The sequence below is a fragment of the Lepus europaeus genome, chromosome 20, assembly GCF_033115175.1.
Source record: "Lepus europaeus isolate LE1 chromosome 20, mLepTim1.pri, whole genome shotgun sequence".
In the NCBI taxonomy this organism is placed as follows: domain Eukaryota; kingdom Metazoa; phylum Chordata; class Mammalia; order Lagomorpha; family Leporidae; genus Lepus; species Lepus europaeus.
The window spans coordinates 37,588,239-37,608,604 of NC_084846.1; the positions used below are offsets into that span (position 1 = coordinate 37,588,239).

General features: G+C 40.4%; 1 protein-coding gene across 1 annotated transcript in view; it reads right to left on the reverse strand.

The window, feature by feature from the left end:
• The window catches only part of DPY19L1 (dpy-19 like C-mannosyltransferase 1), a 105,381-nt gene that overhangs the window by 45,814 nt on the left and 39,201 nt on the right, over positions 1-20,366 (reverse strand). Inside the window, exon 7 of the mRNA XM_062179273.1 lies at positions 13,140-13,197. Coding sequence (XP_062035257.1) covers positions 13,140-13,197 — 58 coding nt within the window. The remainder of the gene's footprint in view (positions 1-13,139; positions 13,198-20,366) is intronic.

A 20,366-nucleotide genomic window follows, 5' to 3' on the forward strand; every position in this document is an offset into this window, starting at 1 on the left:
ATAGCTCTCCTTTATTTTAACTCGACCTTAGACTACTGGATATTTCTATTATTGCTGTAGAAAATCTGAACCAATTTTTCTCCTCTTTTCTACCAGAATTTACTATCCTCTAAGAAATTAACATAGCTAGCTATTTATGAATGAACTACATACACAAGATGCTTCTGATAACAATGTGTATTTGCAGGTACTGAAATGCAATTTTAAAGAACTGTGAGTTAAGTTGTACCACTCAATGTTAGCTGGCATCCCAAGGAGTGCCAGTTGAAGTCTTGGCTGCTGTCTTGGCTTCTGACCCAGCTCCCTGTTAACATGCGTGAGAAGGCAACAGAAGGATGGCCCAAGTGCTGCAGTTCCAGTCTCCTGGCTATGTCCTGGCCCAGTCCTGAACAATGCAGACATTTAGGAAGTTAACCAGCAGATGGAAAACTGACACCTCTCTCTTTTCCTGCCTCCCTCCCTCTCTTTTTCTCTCCCTCTCCCCCAGCTTCCCCTTCCTTCTTTCTACGCTGTCTTTCAAATAAATAAAAATAGATCTTTAAACAAAGAAAATAAAAAGTTAGTTTGTTAGAAATTTTAGTATGACTGACAGCGAGACATATAACCAAAACTTATAAACTCTAAGTCTCTTGCAAAATCTAATAAGAAAATATTCAAATTCTTTAATACACAATTTGAGAACTTTCCCTTTTCTTTTTTTTAAGGTGAACAAATTTCATACCTACAGATTTAGGAGCACAGGGATACTTCCCACCCACGTTCCCACCCTTCCTCATCCTTCCTTTCTTATTTCTTCTTCCATCTGTTTAACTCTTTACTTATTGTAGAGTATATTTACTTATTTATCAGTATAAAATAAACTGAAAATAGATCATTGTAAAAATTAAAAGAAAGAAAATTGTCTTCATACCGTGCTCAGAAGCCATTTTTGTTACCCAAATCAACTACACGGTATTTCTCAGAAACTCGTTTACTAGCTAAAGTCACTCCGTCCTCTCAAACTCAATTACATCCCCCGAAGTAGGAGCAGGAACACTCAATTACAGGGCTGTAATAAAGAACAAGGTCTTCTTCCTGCAAAACGCTGAGGGCAAATGAATCCAAACGTACGTGAAAGTGCTTTTAAAGGCTTCTCTGATAACGCAGTGTGCTTTGCTGCATCTGGCACAGACTTGCCGTTTCAGAGGACCCCATATAATGTGCAAATAGAACAGATCTTGCTTAATCATACCATAAGTTTCAACAAATATTTTTTTCTTAATTACAACTTTAGATGGAACATAAAAACCTTCTAGTTGTCTACACTTTCAGGTTTAAAAGAGCACTGCTTGTTAAAGGTAATACCCTGAAATCTAAGAATTAAAGGAGAAAATATACACATGACATACTTCAAAACCGGTTATACAAATGCATAAATTTATGGTGGATGTTAAATACAAGAAACCCACTGGTTGTGAAAATGAAAGCAATTAAATTCTTACACGTGGAACTGCTTTCATCCAGCATACAACGTTCAGCACATGCTTCACGGCACTGAAGAGTACTTCAACGTAATACTGTCTAAATACGGCGGCCAACAGGCTTTCCTTTATTTTCCAAGGGGCAAAGGCTGAATTGTTTAATCATTCATTCAACAATCAAAATCTCAGCAATTTCAGCAATACCCAGCTTGATTTTCCAATATCTACTTTCAAATAATTTGTTCATATTAAGAGATACAGCATAATCTACTGGCTTTCTCTTCATAATTTCAAGATAAACAGGAGTACAGCCTATAAATTGTGGTTAGCATTAGTATCAAATAGATCATGTTTCAGGTTTGTTCCAAGACTTTTGACTTGATATTTGTTAGTTTTAATCTCAACTTTTCGGGATAACTTTTAGATTTAAAACAAATTGCCCATCTCTAACTACTTAGTGCTATGCTGGATTAGTTATAAGGTTGCTTTATATTTCTCAATATTAGCTATCATAAAGCTTTACACACTAAATGTATAAGGGTCTCCATTAAAGGTTTCTGGCCAACATAAAGGTTTGGCTACTATTCCTCAGAGAATGGGATAGGTGTAAGGATCCTATTGGCCACAGGATAACCATAAAAAAGCCCAGTACAACAGCTATGGCTTGAGTATCTCTACTTGATGTTACTGCTCAGGGTATCTCATTGTCTAGGTAGACCCTAAGCTTGGTATGGGCTTTTGTGCTGCTGATGGCACTGCACTTTGATGGCACATAAACTTGGTTGCTTTCTTAGAGTTTTTGTCTATTTCTGTACTATGATATACTGGTGTTTCTGTAACATATACTGGTACATATTTCCATTTGAATTGATAATTCAATTTTGCCTCACACAAGGTCTTAGGTTTCAGTGATATGTAATTGCTATTATTAAGCTCTACTATCTTTAAATAGAATGTTTGCTGGTTCCACAAAAGGAAACATAGATCTTTCTCTCTCTGAATTTCCAATATATCAGTACATCTTATCCTAAGTTTACAGAGAACCTCTGTGAGAACAGTCATCTTTCTTGGAAAAGCACTACAGTGCATCTACACACTTCTAGCCAGCATTGCAGACTTGAATCTGATCACTCCTGACACATTTAAAATGGAAAATACATCTGACGAGATGTGATCAATATCGGCCCCACCACCTCCACCCTGTGACTGTAAATTATACTTCTTGGGATTTCTACTCCAAATAAACTCTGTGAAACTCTCTAACATAAACATTAGTCAAGATAAAAAGGCAGGATAAATACAAACTGAAACAAATGGTTTCAAGTGCATCATCAAAAATGCTAACACAAAGAAAAAACAACTGAAGTTACTTTTTATTCCCTTAATAAAATATACTCTTAGGAAAAAAGACCTACAAAGAAATCTTGAACCTTACTTGGTAGGCTTATTATTGGAAATAGTATTAGTATAATAATTCTGAAAAAACTATTTGTGATATACAATAAAGCAAGTAAGTAAATCTACTTAAAATGTGTGAAGATGGGCGGTATAAATACGGAGTAGGGAAAGGAAGAAAAGAACCTTATGATATTGGATTAGAACTGGAGGAATCAATAGGAATTAATGATATTTTAAACGTGCACTTTCTGAGAATGGGCATTGGTACCAGCAGTTAAGAGGCAGGTGAGGATGCTTGCAGCCTTATCATAGTGCCTGGGTTTAATTCCCACTTCTGTCTCCTAATTCCAGCTTCCTGCTAATGCAGACCCTGGGAATCAGCAATAATGGTTCAAGTAACTGAGTGCCTGCACCCACATGGAAACCTGGATTGAGCTCCAGCCTCTAGGTTTCAACCCTTGCTAGATGGCCATTGTGAGCACTAGGGGAATAAGTCACCAGATCGGAGCACTATCTCCACTTCTCTTCTCTGCCTCGTAAACAGGCAGACAGAGGATAAAATACATTTTCTAGCTCTCCGCAGAAAGGGGGCTAAAAGTCATTGTATGCAAGTAGCAATGAGCACAGTGAGTACCCAGACTGTGGTCTCTAAATATTATTTTTCCACTTCTAGGACTAGAATTCCTTATATAGCTGATGCCATATCTGTATTCAAGACAATCCTGGAACAACTTTTTGTGACAAAAAGGAAATGTTCAAAGGCTGCAAGGACATCACAAGGACAGAGAATGATGCCATTAAAAAAACAAACAAACAAACATGTAAGCTATCTTGGAGTTCATCTAACAAACACAGGCAAAACAAAAAACACTGCTGAGAGAATTTAAAGACAAAAATGAAGAGATGCATCTAGATTGGAAGATGCAACATGAGGGAACTTCAAATGGCTAATAGGAACAAACTGGCCTTCCATGCGCCCAGATGTAAAATTTTATTTTAAATGTGAAAAAAAATTTTTAAACAGGAACTGTTCAAGATAAACTGATCTAGATAAAATAAAAACTAAATACAAAGTGGTATCCTTAATCAGATTCTGGATCCAAGACAAATCATAAAGGGATTTACTGAGACAACTTTAGAAATCTAAATATAAGATATAGGCCGGCGCCGTGGCTCAATAGGCTAATCCTCCGCCTTGCGGTGCCGGCACACCGGGTTCTAGTCCTGGTTGGGGCACCGGATTCTGTCCCGGTTGCCCCTCTTCCAGGCCAGCTCTCTGCTGTGGCCCGAGAGTGCAGTGGAGGATGGCCCAAGTGCTTGGGCCCTGCACCCCATGGGAGACCAGGAGAAGCACCTGGCTCCTGCCTTCGGATCAGCGTGGTGCGCCGGCCGCAGCGTGCCGGCCGTGGCAGCCATTGGAGGGTGAACCAACGGCACAGGAAGACCTTTCTCTCTGTCTCTCTCTCTCACTATCCACTCTGCCTGTCAAAAATAAATAAATAAATAAATAAAAGATATATTAAAATATTATTGTATAATTATCAGTGGTAAGTTTCTTAAGTATGATACAAATTATTGTGATTATATATGAGAATGTCCTTACTTTTATGAAATGTGTAAGGAGGTATTTAGGGGTGACATGCCCATCATGTCTGCAACTCATTTTCAAATGAGTCGGAAGAATGTGTACATAAGACAGAGAAAGCAAATGCAGCAAAATATTTAAATTGGAAAGGAAAAAATGAACCTAGAACTTCTCTGTGGGCTTAACACTTTTCAAAATAAAAAAGATGGAGGAAAATAACATACAGACACATGTGCTTTTCTTGTACTGCCTTTGTAGTACAAGATTCGCAGTGGAAGAGGCCAGCGCTGTGGCATAGCGGGTACAGCCAGCATCCCGTATGCATGTCAGTTTGAGTCACAGCTGTTTCTCCTCTGATCCAGTCTCTGCTGTGGTCTGGGAAACCAGAAGAAGATGGCCCAAGTGTTTGGGCCCCTGCACCTGCCTGGGAGATTGGAAGAAGCTCCTGGCTCCTGGCTTCGGATTGATGCAGCTCCAGCCGTTGCAGCTATCTGGAGAGTGAACCAGCAGATGGAAAACCTCTCTCTCTTTCTCTGCCCCTGCCTCTCTGTAACTCTGCCTTTCAAATAAATAAATAAATATTTAGAGGAAAAAAAAAAAGATTTGCAGTGGAACTAGGTACAGCTCAAATCTAGATGAAGATAGCTGTTGGTCCTGCCTTCACACCTGGGAACAACGGCCTAATCCAGGTTCTCTGCTGGAACCAGTAGAAAACACACTTCTAACTACACAAACTGGAATCTGGAAAAGCCACAAACACAGTGAACAGTCATGCCTGATTTGGCAGAGTGAAGAATAAAGTACCAGTGAACTCTGGGAGGCACTGAGAGAAAAAAATGAAGAAGAAAAAAAAGGAAGCAGGATATCAAAAACTCACAGACAGCATCAAACAAAAACGTATATGTCATCAGAGTGGCCAAGGGAAATGAGAGAGAGAGTGCGGAAGAGAAAAATACCCAAAGAGAACATGTTGGCTAAAAATTTCCACAAACTGACTTACAATAAAATCAAACCACTAAACAAAGCTGTTCAGTGACTCTCAAGTAGGAGATACACAAAAACCTGGGCATCTAGGTTTACCACTATCAAACTAATAAAAGCAAATATAAAAAGAGAATTTTCAAACCACCAGAGAAAAGACACATTCAGGGTACAGTAATAAAAATGATTGACTTCTTATTAAACAATAGCCAAGAGACAACAGAATGGCATCTTTAAAGTGTTGAAAAATAAGGCTATAAATCTAAAATTATCCAGAAAAAAAAAAAAAACTTCAAAACATGATGAGAAAATAAAGACTTTTTTTTTAGACAGACAAAACCTAAGGGAATTTCTTGGCAGCAGATTTTCACCACACTGCTAAACAAAGTTCTTAAATCCAAAGAGAAATTATGCAAGATGGAAACACAAATTTGCAGAAGGAAAAGAATACCATGGAAATGTTAACTGAAATGTCCATTTATTAAGGATAACTAGGGTTTAATTAGGCACCAGGTAGGAGGTGTGTGTCGGTGTGGGGTGTCAAGGGAGTAGGAAAAAGGCCTAGGACACAGCAAGTGCAAAGGCCCTGAGGAAGGAAAAGGAATGGTCTTTTCTAGGAACTGGAGGAAGGCGGGCCAGTGGGACTGAAACAAAGCCAGCCTGGAGAGAGCTGCGAAGCAAGACTAGAATCCAGAAGTGACAGGTCATGAAGGACATCACAGCCTAGTTTTCTTCTACACCACAGACTAGTTTTCAAATCTGTATCAGCAGATTCAATCCAAAGTATCCTTTCTTTTTTAAAACTTCTGGAGTTTCCCCAAGTTTAATAAAGGGCCACAAATCCATGGACACACCAATCAATAGCCTGAATAAGTAATACATCTTGTATTTATACTATTTTACAAATTAACATAAAAATAAATTATTTCATTCTCTTGCTCCTTCAGTGGCTGGCTGCTCTAAATGCATCTTTTCTATTTTTTTTTTTTCTTTGACAGCAGAGTGGACAGTGAGAGAGAGAGAGAGAAAGGTCTTCCTTTGCCCTTGGTTCACCCCACAATGGCCGCTGTGGCCAGCGTGCTGCGGCTGGCGCACCGCGCTGACCCAAAGCCTGGAGCCAGGTGCTTCTCCTGGCAGTGCAGGGCGCAAACACTTCGGCCATCCTCCACTGCACTCCCGGGCCACAGCAGAGAGCTGGACTGGAAGAGGGGCAACCGGGACAGAATCCAGCACCCCGACTGGGACTAGAACCCGGGGTGCCAGTGCCACAGGCGGAGGATTAGCCTAGTGAGCCACGGAGCCAGCCATCTTTTCCATTTTTTAAAAAAAGATCTATTTATTTGAAAGGCAGGGAGACAGAGAGACAGACTAAGACAGAGAGGTCCTCCATCCACTGGTTCACTGCCCAAATGGCCGCAATGGCTGGAGCTGGGCCAGGCCAATGATAGGAGCTTCTCTGGGTCTCCTACATGGGTGCAGGGGCCCAAGTACTTGGCCATCTCCAGCTGCTTTCCCAGGTGCAGGGAGCTGGGCCAGGACATGAACTGGTGCCCACATTAGATGCTGACATTGCGAGCAAAGGCTTGGCCTTCTATGCCACAGTGCCAGCTTCACTAAATAAATGTTACAATGATCCACAAGGACTAGAATCCGCTCCTTACTTAGCCCTCCTCCCTTTATTATCTGCCTGACCTAATCTATTATTCTCTGTTCCTACAAGGACCTTCTTGTTACTGCTCAAAAGGGCCAGTTTCTCTCCCACCTTGGGCAGAAGACTGTCCCCAAGGTCAGGGGTCTGTTTTACTCACTGACACATCCTAAGTAGCAAAAATTTCTGGAATACAACACTCAGCCTATGTCATTTTATCTGAGCTGGATAAACAGAAGACCCAGAGTAGGTGTTCTGGCCAAAATTTGCCATCACTGGAAAGAAAGGAAGAAATAATATGTAAGTCTGGGCATATACCTAGAAGAACTGAAATTGGTATGTTGAAAAGTTATCTTCAGTCACACATTCATTTACGCGTTGATCACAATAGCCAAGATATGGAAGCAAACTAAGTGTCTAGCAATGACTAAAAGGATAAAGAGAAAAAGGCAAATATACTTAATGGTATACTACACAACCTTTACATAGGAAAAAAAATCTCTGATTCGTGGTAACCTGGATGGGACTAGAGGATCTAATGCGAACTGGAAGCCAGGCATAGAAAGACAAACACTGTACAACCTCACTGATGTGTGGAATTGAAAACACCCTCAGAAAGAGAGGAGAACGTGGTGCCAGAGATTGGGAAGGGGGAGGTATAGAGAAAGGAAGGGGAGGTGTTAATCACAGGGTGCACAGTTTCAGGTAGACTGAAAGACTAAGTTCGAGTGACCTATCCCACTCCAGGATGTATACCAAAGTTGGTAAGGTAATAGGTATGTTAATTAGCTTGACTGATTCTTTTGACATGAATACAAAGGAATTTCAAAAAAAGTTCATGCCAAATGGACATTATGAAAAAACTATGCATGAATTTCAATCTTTTTTTACATCAAAGTAAACTTACAGGGTGGGTGTTGTGGTTCTGTGGGTTAAGCTGCTGCTTGGCATACCTGCAGCCCATATCAGTTTGCCTGAGATATTCCCACCCCTGCTTCCAATCCAGCTTTCTGGTAGGTGGCAGATGATGTCTCAAGGACTTAGGGACCTGTCACGCACATGGAAGAACTGGGAGTTCCTGGCTCCTGCTTTCAGCCTGGCCCACTCCAGCTGTTACAGGCATTTGGGGAGTGAACCAGCAGATGGAAGTTCTATCTGTCTTCTTACTCTGCCTTTCAAATAAGTAAAAATAAATAAACTTTTAAAAATAAATTTAACTTTTAATTTCCATTTTCTTTTTTTTTTTAAAAGATTTATTTATTTTTGGAAAGCCAGAGGGGGGGGGGGGCGAGGGCGAGGGAGAGGTTCCATTGGCTGGTTCACTCCCCAAACAGCTGGAGCTGGACAGATCCAAAGTCAGGAGCCAGGAGCTTCTTCTAGATCTCTCATATGAATACAGGAGCTCAAGAACTTGGGCCATCTTCCACTGCTTTCCCAGCCCATAGCAGAGAGCTGATCAGAAGTGGAGCAGCTGGCACTCGAACCAGTGTCCATAAAAGATGCCAACACTGTAGGCAGCGGCTATACCCGCTATACTACAGCACTGGCCCCAAATTACTTATTTTTTTAAAAAAATTAATATGAGTCAAGAATATTAGATAGATATAACCCCAAAGGCAATCTTTTCATTTACTTTGAATTAATTTTTTAAAAGTTTTTTTCATTGTAAGTAAAGGATTTCTTCTTTAGGTGTTTATATCTTTATATATAAGAACATATTTTATGTAAAATATAAATCATGCATGGCAACTTTTTAAAATTCTTATTATGATAAAACTAAATGATACTATTTCAGAAAAATGGATTATTAACACTCAAAAATTAGAGGAAAAATATATTTAGGGGTTTCTTTATACTCACGTGAATGGTTTCCATCTGCACTCTACAACTCTCAGAATACCAAGCCAGGGTACATGCACCTTATCTTACATGGATGCATTTTCAAGAGTGAGCAAAATTGTTAGCTTTCATTATTTTAGCAATAATTCTCAATAGTGACAGAATTAAAATAAAGAAGCTTGGCAAATGAAAATAATGTTATTTTATTATCAAGTGTATAAACTTGATATTATTGATCTAATTATCATGACCAATTAATGGCCCCTTTATTGAATTTTCATGTACTTCAGATTTGAAGGTTTTTTTTTTTTTAAATATTTATTTTATTTATTTGAAAGAGTTACAGAAAGAGGTAGAGACAGAGCGAGGTCTTCCATCCGCTGGTTCACTCCCCAGATGGCTACAACAGCTGGAGCTGCGCCCATCTGAAGCCAGGAGCCAAGAGTTTCTTCTGGATCTCCCATGTGGGTTCAGGGGCCCAAGGAAGGTCCTTGGGCCATCTTCTACTGCTTTCCCAGGCCATAGCAGAGAGCTGGATCAGAAGAGGAGCAGCTGGGACTAGAATCATAGCCCATATAGGATGCCAGTGCTTCAGGCCAAGGCTTTAACCTGCTGCTCCACGGTGCCAGCCTAGTTTTGGTTTTTTTGTTTGTTTAAGATTTATGTATTTATTTTGAAAGTCAGAGTTAGAGAGAGTGAGGTACAGAGAGAGAGAGAGAGAGAGAGAGAGAGAGAGAGAATCTTCATCTACTGGTTCACTCCCCAGGTGGCCACAGTGGCCAGGGCTGGGCCAGGCAGAAGCCAAGAGCCAGGAGCTTCATCCAGGTCTCCCAAATGGGTGGTAGGGGTCCAGGTACCTGAGCCATCTTTCACTACTTTTCCCAGGCCATTAGCAGGGAGCTGGATTGCAAGCAGAGCAGCTGGGACACCAACTGGAGTCCATGTGGGATGCCAGTATCACCAGTGACAGCTTTACCCACTATGCCACAACGCTGGTCCCAGATTTGAAGGTTTTAAATTGCTGTTTAGCACATAATTTGATTAACCAATTCACACTACACATATTATAGTTCTTTTGTTAGGGTATAAATCTTTCCTGATAAAACCATCTGAGGGAAAATAATTTTAAAAGTACACCCTACACTGTCTTATAGTCTAGTACAGAGAAAAAAAACTAATTTAGGCCGGTGCCGTGGCTTAACAGGCTAATCCTCCACCTTGCGGCGCCGGCACACCGGGTTCTAGTCCCGGTTGGGGTGCCGGATTCTATCCCGGTTGCCCCTCTTCCAGGCCAGCTCTCTGCTATGGCCTGAGAAAGCAGTGGAAGATGGCCCAAGTGCTTGGGCCCTGCACCCACATGGGAGACCAGGAGAAGCACCTGGCTCCTGGCTTCGGATCAGCGTGATGCGCCAGCCGCAGCGGCCATTGGAGGGTGAACCAACGGCAAAAAGGAAGACCTTTCTCTTTGTCTCTCTCTCTCTCTCACTATCCACTCTGCCTGTCAAAAAAAAAAGAAAACTAATTTAAGTGGAACATAAGTGCAAAGAACAAACAACAATGATTTTTTGGCACATAAATCGCTCACTCCTTTGATGAAAGTAATTCTTCCAAGACAGTAAGGTATCAATTAGTGATCAAGTAGTAATTCCAGTGAGCAATGCTCCACAAAGTTCTCCAAATGCATGAACAGATACCATCAGAGTAGATGCTTTTCCTCATATAAAGATTCTATACTTTAGACAGCATTTTTAAAAACAAGAAAAAAAATCTCATAATCTGAAAACCATAAGACATAAAATTTTAATAAAAGACTTCCATTCTTGAGTCCTCACCTATATTTAAACATAAACAGCAGTTTATGCTCTCAAATTTTATTTTAATTTTTAAAGATTTATTTATTTATTTATTTACTTGAGAGGTAGAGTTACAGAGAGAGGGACAGACATCTGCTGGTTCACTCTCCAAATGGCCACAATAGCCAGAGCTGGGCCAATCCCAAGCCAGGAGCCAGGAGCTTCTTCCGGGTCTCCCATGTGGGTGCAGAGGCCCAAGGACTTGGGTGATCTTCCATTGCTTTCTCAGGCCATAGCAGAGAGCTGGATCAGAGGAGGAACAGCCAGAACTTGAGCAGGCACCCATATGGGATGCTGGCACTGCAGAAGGAGGCTTTACCCACTATACCACAGAGCCAGCCCCTTGCTACCCCAAAGCTACAGTTACAATAAAGACAATTATCTACTTGACTGAAATTATAATTCTAATGCTAATTTACTTTTTTCCTAAGAGTGATGTCTAAGCATGTTTAAACATACAGAATAGCTGAAAAGTATTAAAAAGAAATTCCATGAGCATGAAAAAAAATCACATAAATTGCCTGATTCCCTTGTAAGGAATGATATTCACACTATAAGATGATCAAAATTATAAGGAAAATATGAGATCAGGAATTAACAACCTTTAGTATACACTAAGTATAACACAACAGATCTTTGACTTAACAGTGATCTTTCTAACTGTGTCTTGGCTCTAAAAATTTCAATAATCCCTCTTCTCCAACACGCTGTTGTTATGCAATGCTCCTTTCTTTCACTAGGAAGCAGTTATTTCCCATTTCTCAGGTCATTCTCACAAGAATCTGACAATAGGTCAACATGTTTCATGGGCCACACTATCAAAATGTACAGCATCCACAGTCAAGAAAAAGCAAAATCTTTCTCTCTCTTTTTTCCTTTTTTGGCTCAAAACTCATACTGTACTAATCATTATGTCATGCTACAATCATCAGTCAAATATTCTAATCTACCTGGCTATTCTAGCTTTTACAATTCTGTGATTCTAAATACTAAGTACATATTAGTTGAATAAACATTAGTAACTTACTGGTTAAAAAAGTAGTTCAAATTTGACTCTGCATTAAGTTTGGTTATAACTGCTCTTAGAGCTTCATAACATGTGCGTGTTCAAACCTTGCAGACACTGAGTGTATAAACACACAAAAGGACGAGGTCACGTCACTCAAAGCAGGCTCATCTTTCTTTTCTTTCCTTCATATTAAACTTGCCATGAAAGAAATCTGGACAGAGATACATCACTAGAAATTCATTTACCACTATGATTAATTTAGGAGAAGGAATTCGTTGGCACTTTCAATTTATTATAGAGTTTAATCTGAACTAAATTAGTAATAACATTAAAATATTAATAATACAAGCTAACAATTACATTGCAATCACCGTATTTCAAACATTGCTCTAGGCACTTTACACATATAAATTCATTTAATCTCTGCAATTACCCTGTGAGATGGGTAACATCGCTGTACCCATTCACAATGAGGAAACCAGGCACAGAGAGATGAAATGATTTGCTCAGTTCACATGGCCACTAAATGCCAGAGCCAGGATTTAAATCCAAGAATCCTAGATCCAGAGTCTATATTCTTTACAATGCTGTTCTCGTTAAAAAGCCTTGGATACTTGCAAATTTGCAGGTATAATTAAGTATTTTACAAAGCACATTTGGCTAATACATTACAGTAAGAACTTGGTGTATAACTCCTATAACAAAGTTATCCCCACACGAGGCAGTTAAAATATTATCTATCGTTGGCTTATTTCTAATATTCTAAGAGCATGGCTTTCATAGTTTTCAAAATAAAAAATTGGGGGCCTGCACTGTGGCATAGAGGGTAAAGCCGCCGCTTGCAGTGCCAAAATCTCATATGGGCACCAGTTCAAGCCCTAGCTGCTTCACTTCTGATCCAGCTCTCTGCTATGGCTTGGGAAAGCAGTAGAAGATGGCCCAAGTGCTTGGGTCCCTGAATCCACATGAGAGACCTGGAAGAAGCTCCAGGCTCCTGCCTTCAGATCAGCCCAGCTCCAGCTGTTGTAGTCATTTGGAGAGTAAACCAACAGATAGAAGACCTCTCTCTCTTTCTCTCTGCCTCTGCCTCTGTAACTCCACCTTTCAAATAAGTAAATAAATCTTTTTTAAAAAAAGATAATTAAAAAATTGATATAGACCCACTATTTCTTCAAACCTCTAAGAGATATATCATATAGGAGATATAATGATCATGAAATAGTCATGAAAAGTTAATTTAGTATTTAAATTTTGAATCAAAACAGTAATATCCAATATTTAAGGAAAGCCATTGTAGACTGAAATTAAATTTAAGAAGGAACATGTATTTCCAGGAGTCATTCTGAAAATAACTGCAACTACTTACCTCCCCATGATTGAAAAAGAAGCACAACACTGTGACCAGGCCTCCTAACCGGCTGCCGCTGAAAAAGAGGTCAAGAAAGTGCAACTCAAATAATGGGAATTCATGGCAATCTGCTAAAACCGTAAAGTAACACAATCTTAAAGCTTTCTAGGACTACAAATAGTTTCAGCTACACTAGAACTCTCCTATGCTTATTCAGAAAATAATTTACTCCCTCCAAAATATTGTTAGCTTGCCTTCTTCAAAATGTACAGACTCAGAAAATCAACTGAAAGGGGACAGAAAATTCTAGTAGTCATGTTACTGCGAATCATACAACCTAACTGCCCTTTTCTCTTTTTGTCTTCAGTACCACAATCCGGTTGTGTCCTTCAGCATTTCTCAAATCACCTTCCCTGGAATACCCGATATTCATTAGGGAAATGGGTGAGGATGAAGGCAAAACAGGACTCCCAAAGGGTCATACAGCTGGGAAACACCACACCTTCTGCCTGTACTTGGACACTACAGAAAATGCTTGGCAAACACTAACTTACAAATACAGGCTTTACCATTGGTCTATATTCAATATGTCAACCAGGTTTGCAACTCTAGCCAAGGAATAGTCTGGCAGTTCTAAACCATCATTTGCTCTGAGCACAGTGAAATGTGTTCCCTACTTTCCTCTGGGTTTTTAGGTTTGTCCCACTGTTCCTTTCATCTTTATTCTTGAAGTCCTCTTAATCTTTAACTCACTGCTGCTTTCTTATTATTCTACCCACATACCTTTCCTTCTTTCAATCCAAAGGTAAGTATGTGTACAACACAAAGACGTCAAAGAGCTAACAAAGAACCGGATGATGAAGGCACTGTACATACTACTAGGGATGTATGAAGGAGAAAAGGACAAGGAGATATGCAAGGCTGCAACCCCCAGAGCAGGCGGCCTGTCAGCCTTAGCAAAAGGGGAAGAGGAAGATGGCATGTTTGCTGGCCAGAAGTTTTTGGAGTTCCGGTTTTTCCTGCAGAGTCGGAACCACAGCCACTTGCCTCTAGAACAAAAAGGTGGCAGTGTTCACTCCGAGATACTACTTCTACCTAAGAAGGGAAGTCTCCAGGGAAAACAGAAGGTTACTGAGCCATCTGTAAAGGAGCTGTGAAGGCTGGGACACAAATTCAGTGGGTCACTAATTACAGGATGATGGCTTTTCTCCATCAATTGTCAGCCTGGAGTGGCACAAATGAAATGCAAAGGGACAAAGAAACAGAATACTGGCTAGAACCTGGCCGAAGTGACAGATCAGAGAAGTAAGAGGGACCAATGAAAGAGCTCAGAAATAACAAAGGCCAAGAGTGGAGGTCAGGGTTCTCTCCTCAGAGGCCTACAGCATCTTCAAAAGAAAGGCAAACAGGTGAACGCCAGGCATCATCAAAAGTGATTTCAATTAAAGGGGTTAAGACAGAGCAAAGGGTTTGACACAACAAATAGATAAATTTGAGTATTCTGAATGTATTCTTATAGGACACAAAGAACAGAATTTTCTAATAGTAATGACTTCCTCTTTACTACTTTCCTCCACTTCTCTTTATCTAGGATAATCAGCGACATTTTTGTGTGTCCATCCTTCCAAACCTTTTAGTTATACATTTTAATGCAATCATACTATCAACAACTTTATGAAACTTGTTCCTTTTGTAAATAATTAATCTATTATCCAAGCTAAAGTATTCCATTATAGATGTCAAATACTGCACTGCACCAATGTACTCCCATTTGTTCAGCCCTTTCCTTATTACTGTCCATACTGGTACTTTTATTTCCAAAGGACAAGCCTAACTATGAGACACTCAAGTCAAAGAAGTGACCTATGTCAGGAAGCACTGCACCAGACCCCAACTCCACCACAGTGTGTGAGGAGTCCTTTTCTCTATCACTGACGTAGTATCTGATGCTTTTCAACCCTTTCCTGTTTTTTTAAAAAAGACTTATTTCTTTAAAAGGCAGCGCTACAGGGCTGGTGCTGTGGCAAAACAGGTTAATCCTCCGCCTGTGGTGCCAGCATCCCATATGGGCACTGGTTTGAGTCCCAGCTAATCCTCTTCCAATCCAGCTCTCTGCTATGGCCTGGGAAAGTGGTGGAGGATGGCCCAAGTCCTTGGGCCCCTGCACCCACGTGGGAGACCCAGAGGAGGCTCCCGGCTCCTGGCTTCAGATCGGCGCAGTTCCAGCCATTGCGGCCATTTGGGGAGTGAACCAATGGAGGGAAAACCTTTCTCTCTCTCTCTCTCCCTCTCACTGTCTGTAACTCTACCTCTCAAATAAATAAATAAAAATCTTAAAAAAAAAAAAAAAAAAAAGGCAGAGCTACAAAGAGAGTGAAGGAGAGACAGAGATCTTCCATCTGCTGATTCATTTCCCAAATGGCCACAATGACCATGGCTTGGCAAGGCCAAAGCCAGGAGCCAGGAGCCAGAAGCTTCTTCTGGGTCTCCTATGTGGGTGTAGGGGCCCAAGCACTTAGGCCATCCTCTGCTGCTTTCCCAGGCATATTAGCAGGGAGCTGGACCAGAAGTGGAACAGCCAGGACTCGAACCAGCTCCCATATGTGATGCTAGTGCTGCAGGCTATGGCTTTAACTCTCTGTTCCAGCTCCTAAACCCTTTAAATTTTGTCCTTTAGGTATGTGAAAACTTACTTCTCTTACATTCTTGTCTATCTTTCTATTGGACTGTTTTGTTATTTAAACATCAGGCTTATCAAACCTTTGGTTGTCATACGTGAGACAAAGTATTTTGATATAATATATGGTGTATTTTACCAGAAAGAATTTTAAATTTTATGTAGTTAAGTATGTCGATATTTTCCTTTGTTTCTTCTGTACTTTCTGTCTTACCTGTGAGATCTTGCCCATTTCAAACTTACATAGCCTCCTAAAATGTCTTTTAGTATCATTACACTGTCAACTTACATCTTTCATCTGGTAAAGCTCAATTTTGTTCTTTTTGAAATAACAATTAGAGTAAAACCACTTATCAAATAAACAGATCTTTTCCCAGTGAAATGAAATTCAGCTTATATATTAATTTCTTACAATACCAGATTGTACTCAATTCCAGTCCACTGATTTAATTCTGTACTTTCTAGTATCATACTATTTTTATTACTGTAGCATTATCACAATTTTAGAACATGATAAAGTTAGTTCCCCACCTCCAACTACTCTTATTTTTCTAGGTAATTGTCATCAAAGTATTTTTAACACATAATACCTTAACGAATATCCCCTTTGAAAAAGGAATGTTGGGTTTCTCATTAGAAATGACATTCAATTTACATATAATTTGGGAAAGATTATAGCAGAATAATATTGCCTATTCAGTGGCATAGTATATGTCTCTCCATTTATTCAATTCTAGTTATATTTCTTTAAATAAAAATTTTATGAACAAGAAATATAGTAATCAAGTACCTAACGCTAAAACTTCTAGAAATGCAATCTGATCACAATAGAACATTTTATTATTTTCAGAACCTGACAGGTCATGTAAGCTAAAGGAAACACACCAAGGATTTGAAGGAGTTAATAGACAAGCTCGATTTTGTGAATTTGCAAAGATTTTGAGATATACAGAGGATATGTTTTCTTAAGTCCCTTTATCATCTAGCTGCAAAGATGAGTGAGACAAGACCCCTCACTCTGTGACTACAGTCCATGGCAACCTAAAACCCAAGAAACATGGAAGAAGAGAAAGTTTTGGGAATTTAAAGTAAAATTTCCTATTAAATGTTCCCCAGAACAAAATGAGATCAAAACTGAAATTCCATATCCTTAATTTTTGTTAGATACTGACTGATTTATTTGGCGCACGTGCACACACACACACACAGAACCCATTTGCTGGTTCACTCAACAAATGTCCATCATGATTGGGCCTAGGGTGGGTTTGGGCCAAAGCTAGGAACTGGGAACTCAGTGTAGGTCTCCCATGTGGGTGTCAGGAATCCAATTACTGCTGCCTTCCAGGGTCAGCACTAGCAAAAGGCTATAGTCAATGGCTGGAGCCAAGTTTTAAATCTGGGTACTTCGATGTAGGACACAGGCATCTTAACCAGGGTCTCAACAGCTAGGCTTGTCTGCCCTTGTAACTTCAATTTATTAAATGGCAGAATAAAGATAGAGAGAGGAGAGAAAAGCCACAAATATGAATTCCCAACAAATTACACAGAGTGAGGTTTGCCTACAAAATCCTACACCTCAATCACCATTCAACCCTGGAGCTGTGAGGGTAGACATTTTCCTGAAGACAGAACCAATGCAGCAACACTGCCTTTCCACCAAATTATACAAACACAGGTTATGGACCAACATCTTACATAAATATAGACTCAGCTTTGCCTAAGTTAACCAGGAAGCAAGTTTCCTGGTACAATTTCATGCCCCACAAAAGCTGGGAAGGAAGAACAAAGTGTGCTTATCTACAATGAGTTACAATCACTATGAAATGATGTGACTTGCCATAAATCTAAAATAGCATCCCTAACATCTACCTCCCTCCCACCTCAATTCAAAGAAACTACCACCTAAGTCATTTTATTTTGCTAAGCAGAAAAGATGCAGTAAGCAGAATACTTTAAACTGGTTTAATTGTTTTTTTTTTTTTTTTTCCATTACAGGCGATCAGTTGATATTTCAGCATTCCCTAGTGGTTAAAAAAAGAAGTCTCTTCTGTAATATTACCATCAATTGTGAAACATAAAAGCTCCTATCATGCAAATTTTCAAACATTCTAATCTTGCTAAACATTTACCACATATATTCATATATTTCACCTTTTGAGCTTTAATTTCCTTAGACATAAAAGGAGGCAGTATTAAAAAAAAAACTCAAAAAGATCTAAAGAATACTTTTCTCATTCTGATATTAAATAATCCTGTAATTCTCCTCTTTCCTATATCCTAAAGTTGAATAGATTTAAATCAGTCATCAAATTTTAGTAGGTTTCATAAGTAAGATTTTTATCTCTATATGCAAAAAATGATGAAACATAAAGTTCAACTTTACAAGAAAAAAAGCAATCATAATTCATTTAAAATTATATTAAATAACTCTTAGAGTTGAGTTTGCTTGTTATTTGTATAAATACTTGAGAACCAGAAAAAGAATAACTTGGAAATAAATGAATCAAGAGAACTTCTAGTCTCGAGTCTGGCATTGAAGGCACTGGCACCTTGCTAGCCTGATGGAGAAATGCGAACCAGGCCTGGTTCAAAGCTGAGACCCTGGGGCCGGCGCCGTGGCTCACTTGGTTAATCTTCTGCCTGTGGCGCCGGCATCCCATGTGGGCACCGGGTTCTAGTCCCGGTTGCTCCTCTTCCAGTCCAGCTCTCTGCTGTGGCCCAGGAAGGCAGTGGAGGATGGCCCAGGTGCTTGGGCCCCTGCATCCACAAGGGAGACCGGGAAGAAGCACCTGGCTCCTGGCTTTGGATCGGCATAGCTCCGGCCGTAGCAGCCATTTGGGGAGTAAACCAAAGGAAGGAAGACCTTTCTCTCTGTCTCTCTCTCTCTCACTGTCTAACTCTGCCTGTCAAATTAAAAAAAAAAAAAAAAAAAAGTGCTCCTCTCTCTCTGAGCCTGTATCTCAAAGCTGAGACCCTTCCCCCATACTGACAGGTGGGGAGTCTCTGGTGCACTAAGGTAAGGGATAGTACAGCGAGGAAAGAGGGAGAAAAGTGCTCTACTTAAGAAACTATTTAATGGCTTTAACTTAACTCATTGTCTGACACACTAAACAAAAGAGTATTTTATTTAGTGGGTTATGAACTTCCAGTTCATTATGGATGCTGCCACAGGTCTAGTACCAAACCTTGCCCATGGCAGAAAATCAAAAGCTACCTACCTGGAGGCCCAACAGAATCATAAATCCCATTCTGCCCGTTCAGACTGCTGTGGAGCCCACAGTAAAACACACCACAGTGCATCTCCCTGTTGCCCTGGGTCCCTGGCCCAGATGTGGGCTTCTGCTCTCACCAGCACCTGTGCTCAGTGGAGCTTCAGCTCCGACCCAGCCTCTGCTCTGCTCAGCCATCCCGGCCTTCCCACGGTGCTCTCCACAGCATTCACTCAATGGCTGAACAACTACTTCCCCGCACCCGGGGTCTCTTCCCACACGCTTCCTGCTCCTCCTGCTGGAACCAGCACTCTCCTGGGGAAGATGCTTCCCTGGAGCCCCCCTCACAACTCCTTCCTGTGCTCCCACACGCCAGCCCAGACTGCCATCCTCCTCCACCCTGCCACTGCAGCTAGTGCAATCCTGAAGGCTAAATGAATCCAACCAAGCCACCACCATGCAGGTAAACCTCACAGGGCCAAATCACGATGCCTCACAGAATCTGGCCCTGCGTGTATCTCCCGATTCCCTTCACTGCTTTCCCTCCAATGAAAAGACTACCTGGACTGCAGTGTGCAAAACACAGCCTGCAGGAGAGCAAGGCTGGTGGTGGAGCTAAGGCAAAGCCAGTAATAGAACACTGAGTGTCCTCGGGGGACAGTGATGGCAGAGTGAGAAGCAGAAGGATGCCAGGGATATTCCGAAGAGGGACAGCAACAGGATGCTGTGTACGCTTGGACAGCAGAAGTAAGGGAAGAGGAAAGCCACAGCAGCTCCCAGCAGTCAAGACCGGAGCATTCGCGTGGACAGAGGGCCGCAAACTGAGATACAGAGGACACAGAAGGAGCAGGTTTTGAAGAAAGGGTGCCAATATTTTCAACCAATAACTTTCATCAATTTGTGCATACTAAAGAGAAATACTTATCTCTTAAATATTCATATACAACTGTTAGACCAAGTGGGTTTGATAAAAGACATGTTAACAGGCCAAGTTAACAGAGAACATTCAAAAAAATCTGTAGCTGAAAAAGTTTGAGATGGTGTAATTCACAGCCTACTTATGACACATTTTTAGCCAAAAAGCCAGCCTATATAAACACAAATGCTTAGTATTTTTTTTAGCAAAGTTAGAACAAGAAAATAGATAAAACAATGGAAGCAAAATTAGTATAAAGTATATATTTAACTTTTCCTAAAAACATGTAGGGGTGGGGCAGTGGAGGAGTAAAGAATTGATTTAAAAAGCTATTTTATTCTATAACAGAGACTAAAAAGCATACTGAGTGCTTCCTGGGTAACTTGGGTCGGATCATGAGGAGAGAAAATAGGAAAATCGGTTATGTTAACAATGCAAGCAGG